This window comes from Centruroides sculpturatus, unplaced genomic scaffold (genome assembly GCF_000671375.1).
Source record: "Centruroides sculpturatus isolate CEXI.00-Female unplaced genomic scaffold, Cexi_2.0 scaffold178, whole genome shotgun sequence".
Taxonomy (NCBI): domain Eukaryota; kingdom Metazoa; phylum Arthropoda; class Arachnida; order Scorpiones; family Buthidae; genus Centruroides; species Centruroides sculpturatus.
The window spans coordinates 48,216-61,567 of record NW_019384433.1 but is presented as its reverse complement, the minus strand read 5'-3'; the positions used below and the strand labels follow the sequence as shown (position 1 = coordinate 61,567).

Sequence of the window (13,352 nt, the reverse complement as noted above, 5' to 3'; positions counted from 1 at the left end):
AGCCACACCCTGGCAGAGCAAAAAAATCCTTAGTTAATTCATTTTCATGATAAAGATAGCTTTATGCCTCATAAAGTATTTTTCTGAGGTCTGTCTTATCAGGTAAATTACTGTACAGTGTATTCATTAATTTTCATTTTCATGTAGTAAAGGCTCTATGCCTTCATAAAAGACATACTTTTCCTTTGTTCAAGGGTATCTGTTGTATTCTCAAGTAAACAATACATACAAGTACAGTACAGTATTTTCTGAAGAAACACTCATACTTATTCTTTTTTTAACCCCATTCCCGATAACCCGGCATTTTCACAAACTCGGCCACCCTTCGGTCCACATTAGACCGAGTTTTCGAGGCTCTACTGTACTAATAAAAAATATACATTATATAGTAAACAAAACATCTAAGTAATGAAATAAAGACAAACACATAGAAAGATGAAAAATTATAATTTTGTTATTGTATAGTTTTCATAACATTTACAATGGAGTTTACTAGATAATTACATTTATAGACATCAGTTAATATTTTCAAGCAATGTTATTAAATATATATTTATTATTTATTAATTAGTTATTGAAATATAATATTTTATTTGAAAAATTAATATATTGTATCATTCTACACTCAAACTTACCTTTAAATTCTTTATCCTTATCAATGAAAAATATTTCATTATTTGGTTTTTCTGATACAGGACCACTATAAAAAAAGAAACCATTTAATTTAAAACATTTTTCATAGTCAAACTACAATGCAAGATGAACCTAAAAACTTCAGGGCACAAATTTATAAAGCAAAAATTATCCAATTTAGTGTTAGCCTTCAAAATACATTCCTCCATGATCTATACAAATTTTTGCATGCTCCAGTAATTTACTTATTCCTTCGTGAAAGAATGTTTTTGGAATGCTGTTTAGTTTTCTGTATAGCCTCTCGGATTTCCAAAATTGACTGAAATTGTCTCCTTTTCAAAGTAAATTTTTCTTTGGAGAACAGGGGGCCCCAACTGGTCATTTCATGTTCCCTAAATTAAAATTGAAAGCTAACACTACATTGAATCATTTTTGCCAAAAACTTTTTTATAAATTCAAATTTAATAAAAATACCTTGAACATTTTATTTATTAAATATGTTAAATTGTGCAAATATATTAAACTAGAAATTCCCCCGTCAAGCATGACGGAATACTTTTTACGAGAAAGTAGGGATCGAAGAATTGAGAAGAGTAGAGATTTCAAGAAATTCAAGAGTTATTAATATTTCTACAAATGAATTAGTTTATACCAGGGGTGGGCAAGCAAGAGTTAGGTGGGAGCCGAAATGTAGGTTTTGCAAAATGCGTGGGAGCCGCAGTTCTGTACTTTTTTATTCTGTACCGCAGTTCTGTACTGCGATTTTATTATGTAATATAAATATAACATAAAACAAATATTGAATTTTTTTAATAAATATATTTTCACAAAATTGTGGAAATAAAATTGTAAAAATAATAATAAAAAGCAGAAATTAACACTTTCGGCAGGAGCCACATTTGTCCACGGTGGTTATAGAGAATTCACTTACACAAATAGTTTTAGACCTTTAAAACAATATTAAAATCTTTCTTTATAAAATTACTTTATATACTACATTCTGATCAAACACTTTTGTCTTTTAAAAGATTTCCTTGCTGTCTTCCTTTAGTAATAAACACCTTAATATTGTTTTGATGATCATCGTTGTGATCATGTTTCTGAAGCCCTTGATAAAGCCATTTCTTAATTCCATGTTGACAGAATAAAGATGAATTGTATATATAGTTAGTTGGTTAGATGAGCATTAATACTTTCTGGATAATGGGCTCATTAGATTGTTACTTTCGATTGTATAATAGAATGTCACATGGTCACTGTGAAAAGATTTTTAAAAACTGTTGTAGAAGTGACACAATGAGGCTATCTTTTTTTTAAAGTTTAAATTTAATGAAGTATGTTTAAAATACACCATTTGCCAAAATATTTAAAGATGCAACTTAGGAAAATTTCTTCATCAAGAATGAATGTCACAAAGTCACTGACGTCACTGCAATGTAAGTGCAATCATGATCTCAAATTGATAAAAATGTTCATTATATAGCTAATATTTTCACAAAATAAGTAGCTCATACTTTCCATCGGAACATAAAACAAATATAACCAAAATTTCATCTGGATTGGACAAAAATTGAAGGAGTTATAATTCATACACACATACAAATGATGACTTTTATATTAGTAATGATAATAGTTACTAAAAATTCATAATTCTAATCATCCTCTCAAAAATGTCCACACAACTTTAATAAATTAATTTTAACTTTTATTTTAGCCTTATTTCTCAAAAGTTAATAGTTTATATTTATCATCCAACCAGAACTGTCAAATGTTCTGGTTTGTACAGTGTCCTGAATTATAATAATAATAATAATAATATCTTTATTTATCGTAAAAGGCTTTTGCCTGTTACAAGGGCGTTCTGATCTATAAATTACATTAATATTTTGTCACAATTATCATTTAATAAATTGTTTAACATAGTTATATAACATATAAATCGTGTTAGTATTAGCTCTGTCAAAAGTCTTAAACATTTCCATCTCACTATTACAGTTAGCCAGCGGTCTCATCTGAAGCCTTTGTAGTTTAGTGTCCTGAATTATAGTCAAATCCTAACTCCCATACTATCTATTGAAAATCCTGCTTAGATAACATCCCACTTTACATATTAAAATTTTACAAAAATACCAGAAAAGTTAAATTTTACCTAAAAAAAATCATACATAATTTAATTTCTCATTTTTTCCATTCTTTCTCTCAAGTGCAATGGGTGCACAAGCACAGGACCCTGATGTGGGGTATCAAAAATTGATCAGTGTTGTTATTATTTACACATTTTAAATTTTGCCACCATGGGGCAATTCTATGAAGTTTTTGGTTAAACGTAAAAGTTCACCAACCATTTATGTCATATTTTTTTCCGAAAAAAAGGGGGAGACCAAACTAAAATCTTGCACAGGGCACATGAAAAGCTATTTACAACACTCCTTGAGCCTTTTTTCCAGATTTACGTATTTGACTAAGCCTACAATGGAGACCACCAGATGCTGCGGGATAGCAGATGCAACATATCCACGACAGACTTCCCATGAAAAATTCATAGGGTTGCTAATCTAAACCCAAGTTCTTCAGCGCATATCTTTATTGGCAGTCAAAATGACCTAATATAGACGGCAACACCTTGATTGTTTTCAAAGTATTTACATTTAAAATGGAACTAAACAAGATATAAGTGACATAATAAGTTTTGTAGATAATTTGAGACCCATAACAGAAGATAAAACAATTTTTAATGCTGATCATATATCATTATGTGGAATAACAGCATAAAATGAGAATGAAATTACAATTGTTAGATAATGTTTACAAGCAAGCAAATTATATAGAAATCTTCACAAAATTTCAATAAAATTGTCAAAATATGTGTATGAATGTACAGCAAAATGTAGCTGTAAAGTTGGCTAAAGCAAAGAACAGTAAACATACTGTTGCAATTTTAATATATGGTATGTAAACAGGTTTGCATTTTGTTTATAAAGTCAAAATTAAGTAACTTACAAGTAATTTTCTAATTATTTTACTGAAATAAATTGCACAAATTATGATACACAAATTTAGAGAAGGCACAGGATTCTGTTAAAATCTATTAATAAAGCAGATTATAGCAAAGCTAAGCCACAAAAGTATTTTTGGTATCTCAAGCTAAAGATAAAATGATTAAAAACAGCAGCCGCATATGAGGTTATTCCAGAAAAAATTTTAATGTTACTATTTCAGTCTCTTAGATTGACAGTGGTGTAAGTCTTTTCTATTTTTGAATACAGTAGTAAAGTCTAATTTTCAATAAAAAGTGAATTCATTAAATGTCAAAACTTAAGGAATTAAACTAAATTACAAATAAGTGTTCTTTTTCTTCAATGATAACAGAATATTGTTGTTTTTAATAACTTGTAATTTTAGCTAAGGACACGGGTTAAACTTTACCTACGTGCACCGTCATGGCCGCACGGTGGGGACCCACGTTCTAACCAAACATATTCTAATAAATTACCAATAATACGTTAGGTTAGGTTAAAATGTGGGTCCCAATTGTGCGGCCGTGACGGTGCACGTAGGTAAAGTTTGACCAGGACACGAGTGATTTACAACATTTAATTAAATACAGAAATATTGGTACCTAATATTTTACTTTGCAATGTAATAAATTACAATATATCAATAGATATATGATTTAATATGACTTGACAGATGAATAATAATCAATTTTCGACCACTTGAATAAAATTCCGTCAAAACATGTTCGAGAAAATTGATTATTATGTAGTGACGAAGGAATATTGTAAGTTAAGAATTTTTTACCCAGATCTTTCTTCTAATCGTTTATCTTCCAAGAATTCGTCGACATCATCGATATTGCAATGCTTCTTCCAGCCTTTCTTCTTATTTTTACTAAATCGTACTTTCGAGGATTTCTTAGTAACTTCCATCTTGCCCACGTGTTTAACCTCCATTTTACAAAAGGCCGAATATCGTTATTTACGTAAAAATAACCGCCCAAAAGTCTACATATAAATTTTAGAAATCTCTTTAATTATTACTACATTAATTTTGTAGAGTTAAAATTTCGCATTTTAATAATGCGTGAAATATTTTATTAATTAATTTGTAAGGAATAAATAACTAATACCGTTCACAGCCCAGCACACGTATTTGTAAAATCTAAGTGACTCGTACAACATGGAATTCATATAAAACAGAATAATCAACAGTGTTATAGGGGGGTCGACTTGTACCTTATTTCGTTACAAAGGGTTACAAATAACTTTTTTCATTTCCTGGAGCTTTTCTGTATAAAATCTTGGTGCCAAGAAATTGGCTGGGTGGTAAGGATCGAAAGCGGTCGGTAGGACGTGGTATTTTTTGTGTGGATCCGATTGCTATGAGAGTTTCTTTGGGGGTGTTGTTGCGTGTGCGTTGTTATTGTATGATGGCGGTGGCCTTAACGTAGCGTGAACAAGTTCTGCTGTATAGTGGTGCGCTTCGCCGTAGTCGATGCGTGTCGAGGTTTCCGCCGAGCGGGACATTTCGGCATGTGGGTCACCGTATTGTTTGCATCGATGGTCACTTTTACAGTTAGGGTTTTGTGTGACCGAATCGCCCGCAATTGTGGCATTGCCGTAAGCGTTCACGGTTCGATACTGTTGGTAAGGAAAAGGCGTATGAGCTCTGATATGTTGTTGGCTAGGAGCGATTTTGACTATGCTTGTGGCTAAACAATTGCCGTCTAGTATCCGTTTGAATTGTTGTATGTTAAGTGGGATGAAGTCGTCTTCCCCAAGTTGCTCAGCTATTTCGTGAGCGCTATAGTCTATGGGATTCTCTTCATTAAGATACTTTTGGCGTAGAAACCTTTTGTTATCGTTAGCTGTATGGGTGTGTCGTTAATGGTTCGGAGTTGCAGGATTTCAGGTAAAGCAGTTTGTTTCACGGTCAGGTATGTCCGTTTTGTTCTGGTCGTGGAAATGTTTAAGATTTTGTTGTGTTAGTGTGATGCGTTTGAGATGGTTTTCCGTCGATGTGGATGCCATCCCCGTTGCGCTTGTAATTTGCATGTTGAGTTTGTGAGTGTTATGTTTTAAGTTCTCAGCAGTAAAAGCGACGTTTTCTCATAACCTCCCGACCTATTGTCTCGATTTCATCAGTTGAATATAGCAAGGAACTGCAGGTTTAGGCAATCGTCGCCAGTTCTCCGATCGGACCACTCATTTTTCCGTGTTCTAATTTACGGATAACCTGTGGATAGGATAAACGGTTATTTAGTAGTTAACTTAGTCGTATCTGAGTACTTTACATCCGTCGGACTGTCTCTCAGTCCTCCATCCAGAATTCGATCGCCCGCGTGACCTACGTTCTAATCCGAATCAACACGCCGTCTCGGCTTCCGTATCAACCTAGACACGGTGGTGTCATCCCGACACTAAACACGTGCCGACCCTCTGGTCACGGGTCGATAGTGGCGTGCTGCCGATCGGTAGGCGTTTGTCTCGTAGATTCACCGGTATCGAGTGACAGACGTCTCGCCTAGATTCGGGATTTATGGAGGGTGTATCTACCCGACACTCCCCCTGTCGGTCTGAAATCAGACAGGTGTGAAGACGATGTCGCACTTCTCTTCTGTTCGAGATGGTATTATTTTTACTATCCAATTTTCCAACAGTAAAAAAATTAATTAATTAATTTTTCACACTCATTTACTCTTCCCCTAATTGAAACCAATCAAAACATCACCCGGCGCCATCTTGCGTTTTCGAGTCCCTATAACACATTTTAATTTAACGCCATCTAGTGTAGTGTTGTTAATTTTCTCTCTTCTCTTCGTATTCTCCAAGATTGTTTACATGTAATATGTTTTACATTTATAGTTTGTTTATTAATTAATAACGTTACCTTATTATACAAATGCATTTATTTCTTTTTCATTCATTGAAAACTTTATAAAACATTTCCATTTAATTTTTATTTATTTGTTTTTAAATTAGTATTGCATATCGTGATGATGGATGAAGAATTGGTCGCTTGATTTATTTGATGCCGACAGATCATTCCAACCTTTCGCTTGTTTATCGAGGCCTTAAGCCAATATCCCAACAACGAAATATCTCTAGCCGCATATTTATTTCTCTTACAAATATATTTTAATAGTAAGTGACCATTTTTAAGTGATTTACAGACCAAATTCTAAAAATACATTAAGAAAACACCCATTATGCAATATTACAATACATTACATAAGCTTTATATATAATATAAGTCTTGTGTAATGTATGTAAGGCTTTAGACTGCAATTTTTTGTTTATATAATGGTCAAATATAGTCTAAATACAAGTCGACCCCCCCTATAACACTGTTGATAATTGCGTTTTATATGAACTCCATGTTGTACGAGTCACTTAGATTTTACAAATACGTGTGCCGGGCTGTGAACGGTTGACGTATTTGTAAAATCTAAGTAACTCGTACAACGTGGAGTTCATATAAAATGCAATTATCAACAGTGTTATAGGGTCAACTGTATAACAGTCGCACTGCTAAAGACGACGATAATGTAAATATGGCGTGCCCGGTTCCGCAAAGAAAATCATATATTTTCAAACGAAATAAATACTCGCGCCCGAGATTATTTCTAATTGTAATTTGTAAATTATTATTTGTTTCTTAAGATTTAGACATATTTCCATATATACTACGGTTTTACAACTTAATGACGGCGCAGAAATATTTTTAGGTCTACGTAATCTTATCTGGGACGATAACTGCATTTATCAATTAATAAATTGATTCGTATACTTTCTTGTAAAGAGCAATCTAAGTTATTTATAATTTTATACTTTTCATTTTTATAAAAAAAGATGTGACGACGAAAACTTGAACGGCAAAGTAATTCTGCTTTGTTTACTCTTTACTTTCCTCTAATCGGGATAATAAGGATCGTAATAGGGATGAACCGTACGTTTGTCGTTCGTTCTTGACCGCCGGATCCGTTGTAATGCAATACGTTTTATAATTCTGCTAATGCTTATTAAATTTATCGGTATCCAATACCTTAATGTTTCGTATTTTTCTGACAGCATCGTTAAAACAAGCAAACTAATTAGTACTAACAGATTATAACATCATAATCAAATTCAAAATACAAACTAAAGAGGATGTATTAAAACTATCCACAGATTATATGAAATTATGTTTCCAGTTCTTTCTTGCTGTACAAGAGATTTTTGATTGTTCTTTAAAAGAAACAATAAACTAAGATACTTCTATAAGTATTTTTAAGATTTACCTTAAAAATATTTAGAGATTTTTAGATTAATAATGTGCCAAATGCTTCTGCATAATTATCATTATAACTTTTGAAAAATTAACAAGTTATATAAATTAGAAATAATGTAACTTTATACTTCTTTCATTTATCAAATCATAAATTATGTATTATGCATATTTATTATTCTAAAATAATTTTGGATGTTTTCTTATGCTATTTTTAAAAATTTTAAGAGTTACAAAGAAAAATAATTATAATAATGTCAAAATAGAAGAATTTATTAATTTGTAACTGATAATTCCAGTTGTATACTAATAAATTATTTATCATTTTAATATGATAATTGATAATAGATAGTAGAATTTTTCAATTTTTATATGACATGCATGAAAATGTGTTGAAGATATAAAAATAATTTCCATAAACATTTTAGATTAATAGTTTCACATATACCACGTATAGTAGAACCTATTTAAAACAGAACGTGACAGTACTATTAACGTTGCACTATCTGGAACCTGTGACCAGCACTCGATGTGTATATACTATATATCGCTGTTAACAAATGTTTTCGAGCAATCCCTTCGCTCTTCTTCGGGTCGACTGAAATTCCCAGACGGAGTGTATGTTATTTGTTGGGATCGGGTGTCGGTTCCGAGGGGGTGGGTCGTTTCTGGCATGTGCGGTTGTATGGTGGGGGAGGAAGCGGCGGGTTGGCATCCAACAATGATTGCCAGGCTAGAGACAGGGTTAGCGACCCACCCCCTTAGAACCGACATCTGATACCAACAAATAATATACACTCCGTCTGGGGAATTTCAGTCGACCTGAAGAAGAGCGAAGGGATCGCTTGAAAATGTTTGTCAACAGCGATATATAGTATATACACATCGAGCGCCAGTCACAGGTTCCAGATTGTGCAATGTTGATTTCACCCCAGTGCTGAGAGTGGAACAGTTCCTATAGACAGTACTATTTTAGTAGAATTCTGTTTTTTAGAAGATTAGATTTGTATAATTACTGTCATGGAGAATTGCGAAAAAACTATGGTGTTGTATTTTTACAACTAACTTTCAGAGAATAAAAAGCATTTTTACCAAAAGATAAAAATGGTACATTGTAACTCTGGTTTCTAAGAAGTTAACCAAGATCTGAACCAACAAGTTACAGCATTAATTATGATTTAAAACAGTGACAAACAACCCTTTCTTGGATGTAAGCTGCAAGTGAACTTCTTAGGTTTCTGACGGGCCACACGCCAGAAAAAATTTTCTTAGAGTCGTAGGCTTTAAGCCTGCCAAGTAGCAACATACTAATAACCACAAGTATACTAGGTACTAAAATAATATATTCTAATAATATATTATTTTAGTTTATTTCAGTTTTAGTTTAATATTTGGATGTATATTATTTCGAAAAAGTGCCGAAATTTGAGGATATGTAATTTATAAACTATATATAACTTGTAATATATAGTTTTTTTACTGGTCAAATTTAGTTTGAATGTTCCGTCACGATTATCAGCATAATTAGGGTTGCATAATAGCACAAAGCAGAAAACAGATATAAAATTAAGTTGCTAAAGCCTTGGGCTTAGCAATGTAATTTGGTATGTGGGCTTTAACCACATATTAGGACCTCGTGCCATAAGTTGTTGCACTAGTTTGTCACTGATTTAGAATTTAACATCTATTATGCCTAAAATTCTGCTTATTCGGTTTATGTTACTCAATTGATTTCCAAAAAATTCTTCATTTTTGCATTAGACAGTTTTTCAGCTTATAATAGTATTTTATACAGCAAGTCATTCTGTTTTGTCATTTATTTCCCATTTAGGTAGGTTTCTGTTTTGTAGAAGTCCATTTAAGACAGGTTTTATTGTATATAGATATGCATGCATTCACCCGTTTGTGTTTTTATTATATACAACTTCAAACTGAATTTTTACCTCTGAAAACTCTAATCAAGAGTTCTTATTACTAAGAATAATGAAAATACTTAATGAAAATCTTCCATTCATTTGAAAGATAATACTAGATTTATATTGCAATCTTAAATATCTTAAATTTTAGATAATATATTTTAGTAAATTATATTCATTTAATTTTTCAAGTTTTGTTCTGTTAAATTAGAAATACAGTAGATTTTCAGTTTAATGCACTAATTGGATGTAGGGTTGTCTTATTACTGCCAAAAGCCTATTAAATCAAATGTATTTTAAAAACGTACAGTATATTCATAACAAATATAAATGTATAGGATGTATTAAAATGTTACGACATATAAGCACGCATAAGATATCATTATAATGTACATTGTAATGATATTTTATGCTACAAATAATATATTTACTCTATTCATGAATTTAAAAAAGAGATATTCTAAAGGTTGTCTGTAAAATTTGAAGTCCATTAAATCAAAGGTCTATTGTCACTATCTTGTATTATGTTGTTAAAAATTTACACACGAAATTAGTTAATCTTGGTGTTATACATTAAATTGCACTTTACACAAAGCATTTTTTACGCTTAAATATTCCTAACAGGTTTACATAAATTAGATAATTTAATCTGAAAATTAAAATAAAATTTCATTGAAAAAATTTATATTAGTTTAGACTTTTATTACATTATTTGATTTATTATGTTTGGAATATTTTTCGGTGGATGATTTTTTGTTTATTTATTGAATACTTTAATTATTAGTTTTTAATTTTTCTTTTATATAATTAATCAATATTGTGATTGTAGATTATGTGCAATATTATACACCAAATATTATGAATATTGATATCGTAGTTCCTCGGAAGAACGAAAAAGTGCCGAAATTTGAGGATATGTAATTTATAAAATCAGTAAATGATTTTAATTAGATTTTTCAAATGAATTTTTATCAAAAATCTTATCTGCGTATTCTCGAATTATTATTTTTTATAATCAATATCAATTTTTTATAATCATTATTTTTTATAATCAATATTAATAGTATAAATTATGATAATTATTTTTGCATGAAATTGTAATATTAATATTTATTTTGGTACAATGATAAGTTAATTACAATAAATATATAAGAGTAAAATCACAATTTGAGGTAAAATGAATAATAATTATTATTATTATTACAGGAGCACTATGCCACGTCAAAAGACACCAATTTCGCTTCGTCGTTTGGGTTTAGAAAAATTAGCTCTGTTGATAGAAAGATTAAGTATGAAAAATACAGATGAATCAGCTGATGGACAATCATTAAAACAAACTGATTGTGATTCTTATTTTATTCATTGTCCTGGAACAATTATGGAAGATTTAATTGATCTTCTTCATTGGCAACAACCTTCTGGTATTGATTTTTTTCAATTAGAGCAATTACTTGGTAGTAATTTGCGTCGGTTGTGGTTACATTATTCCGATTCTAAAAGCTTTAAAGGCATTCCCCTGGGTTTCCAGAGAATTTTACGTCGTCTAGCTGTTTGTGGTGAACAAATAGTAGATCTCTCTTTGAAAGGATGTATTTTATGGAACAACGACGAACTTATCAAAACAATGAAAGTACTTCGCAATCTTCGTCGTTTAGTATTATATTCCAGCAAAATAGACGACGACGTTTTAGAGACAATTGGAAATTCGTGTTTTCATCTAGAAGAACTACAGGTGAGTGGTTGGAACATTACCGATTACGGTCTGAGAACTTTAACTGTTAAACCTTTGCCATTGAAAGTTATAGTTGTGGATACCGATAGAAACTATTCTCCAAAAATCACAATTAATTCTATTATTTATTTGCTTCAACGATTACCACATCTCGAAATATTTAAAATTCCTCTTCTAACAGAAGCAATTGTTAAACTCCACGAATTGAATCCAGAATCGTCATTAGGTTTACGTTTGTATCACGACGATTTGGACGGAGAAACACATACCAAAGAATTGATGAAATCTGTTGTGCATTGCTGTCCTCTCATTAATGAATTGTGGATAAATGTTGCAGATGCAGAAACCTTGTTGACTCTAAAAGGTTTAAGGTATCTTACTTCTTTAGTTGTTACATGGACCAATGTTGAGATGTCAGGCCATGTATTTATGGATGGACTAATTCCTGTATTAGAATTAGTTGGAAGTAGAATCACACATTTAGAAATTTCGTTAGATGAAATTGATTTAAGTCTTCTCGATAACTGTTGTCCTATGTTGGAAGAATTCGAATGTATGCGTTTTACAAAATTAAGAAATAGTAAAGGACAGAACAAACCTTTTACTTATCTGAAAAGTTTAAAACTGTTTCCAGAAGAAACAAATTATATTACTCGTGACAATCTCATCTATTTACTTTCCGGATGTCACAATCTTCAAACTCTTTTCATAGGTTGGTGCGATTGGTGGAACGATCAAACTATTTATCAGGTTTTACTTAAGAATCCTTTGAAACAATTAAGAGAGATCGAAATGAGTGATTTGTACGGTGTGACGGTGAACGGTTTGCAGCTTCTTTTACTGGCAGAAAGCGATTTGCAAACAATTAATATTTTATATTGCGATTCTATAAGTTTACGTGATATAAATATTCTTAGAAATCTCGTTAAGGCTCTCAATTTGGACGTGCAAATTAAATATTACGAATGATACTATAACACGTTATTTAAATTTATTCTTTGCAAAAGAGCATTCCTTTTTTTAGATATTTAAAATAAACTGTTATTAGATACTTTATATCTTGAAAGATGATAAAAATTAAGTATAAAAAGCAGATATGAACATAGGTAGTTCTTTGCTTCATACAGAAATTATCAGCTGTAAAAGATTTCAGCGGAAATTGATTGGAAGCATTATTTCTGCAACAGTGATTGGTTAGAAAGAAAAAAAATAGGTGGAGATATGTCCAAACTACCTATTTTTCGTATTTGAAGCGTTAATTCTGTAACTGTATTGGCTAGAAAAGAAAAAATAGGCGGAGATACGCCTAAATTGCCTGTTTTTCTTACTTCAACTAACAGTTATCAAGCTAAATTATATCTCCATTCAAATCTAAAATAAAATTATTTTTAAAAAAATTAATTTGTCTACNTTAAAATAGATTTTCAATTATCAAATTTACTTACAACGAATTTCCCTAAATACATCATTATCTGCCCTTTGAATTTTGATAATTCTTATTTATATTGTGAAGCATCAAAATTATGGAGCACTTTATGCTAACAAATTTAAAAATATAAAAATTTAATGAATTCGAATGAACAATTTATTTTAAGAACTTAATAATAATGTTAATAATTAAAAAATAATCATTAATCAACGTCATAATATTCATTTTTATATTAATTTTAATTTTCACAAAAGGACACAAAAAACTTTGACAAGCTAATGCACGTGTAAACGGAAACGTCATACAAAATAAAAGAGAATAGAAACCACATGTCGTTGTCATATTAATTACATCTTGGATAAGGTCAATAAAATAA

General features: G+C 31.0%; 2 protein-coding genes across 4 annotated transcripts in view; one reads left to right on the top strand and one right to left on the bottom strand.

Moving 5' to 3' along the window:
* Positions 1 to 4,614, bottom strand: part of LOC111619804 (ribosome biogenesis protein NOP53-like) — a 49,673-nt gene extending 45,059 nt beyond the window's left edge. The window contains exons 1-2 of one of the 2 annotated variants that reach the window (XM_023361624.1): positions 4,435 to 4,614; positions 636 to 700 (exon numbers count right to left, since the gene is read on the bottom strand). In XM_023361624.1, the coding sequence (XP_023217392.1) occupies positions 636 to 700; positions 4,435 to 4,586 (217 nt within the window). In that variant the 5' untranslated portion in view covers positions 4,587 to 4,614. The remainder of the gene's footprint in view (positions 1 to 635; positions 701 to 4,434) is intronic. The other variant, XM_023361623.1, reaches the window with a different exon arrangement.
* An 810-nt stretch (positions 4,615 to 5,424) lies between these two features.
* LOC111619803 lies at positions 5,425 to 12,580 on the top strand. 2 transcript variants are annotated; one of them, XM_023361620.1, is made up of 3 exons: positions 6,376 to 6,475; positions 6,615 to 6,776; positions 11,022 to 12,580. In XM_023361620.1, exon 3 carries the CDS (start codon positions 11,029 to 11,031, stop codon positions 12,514 to 12,516), a length of 1,488 nt encoding a protein of 495 aa, XP_023217388.1. In that variant the 5' UTR covers positions 6,376 to 6,475; positions 6,615 to 6,776; positions 11,022 to 11,028; the 3' UTR covers positions 12,517 to 12,580. The 2 variants fall into 2 exon arrangements, with proteins under 2 accessions (XP_023217390.1, XP_023217388.1); XM_023361622.1 differs by lacking the exons at positions 6,376 to 6,475; positions 6,615 to 6,776 and adding an exon at positions 5,425 to 5,544.
* The last annotated feature ends 772 nt before the right edge of the window (positions 12,581 to 13,352 follow it).

What these genes read in the sequence shown, in the direction of transcription:
- LOC111619803 (XM_023361622.1), top strand. Translation starts at nt 11,029, where the DNA reads ATGCCACGTCAAAAGACACCAATTTCGCTTCGTCGTTTGGGTTTAGAA.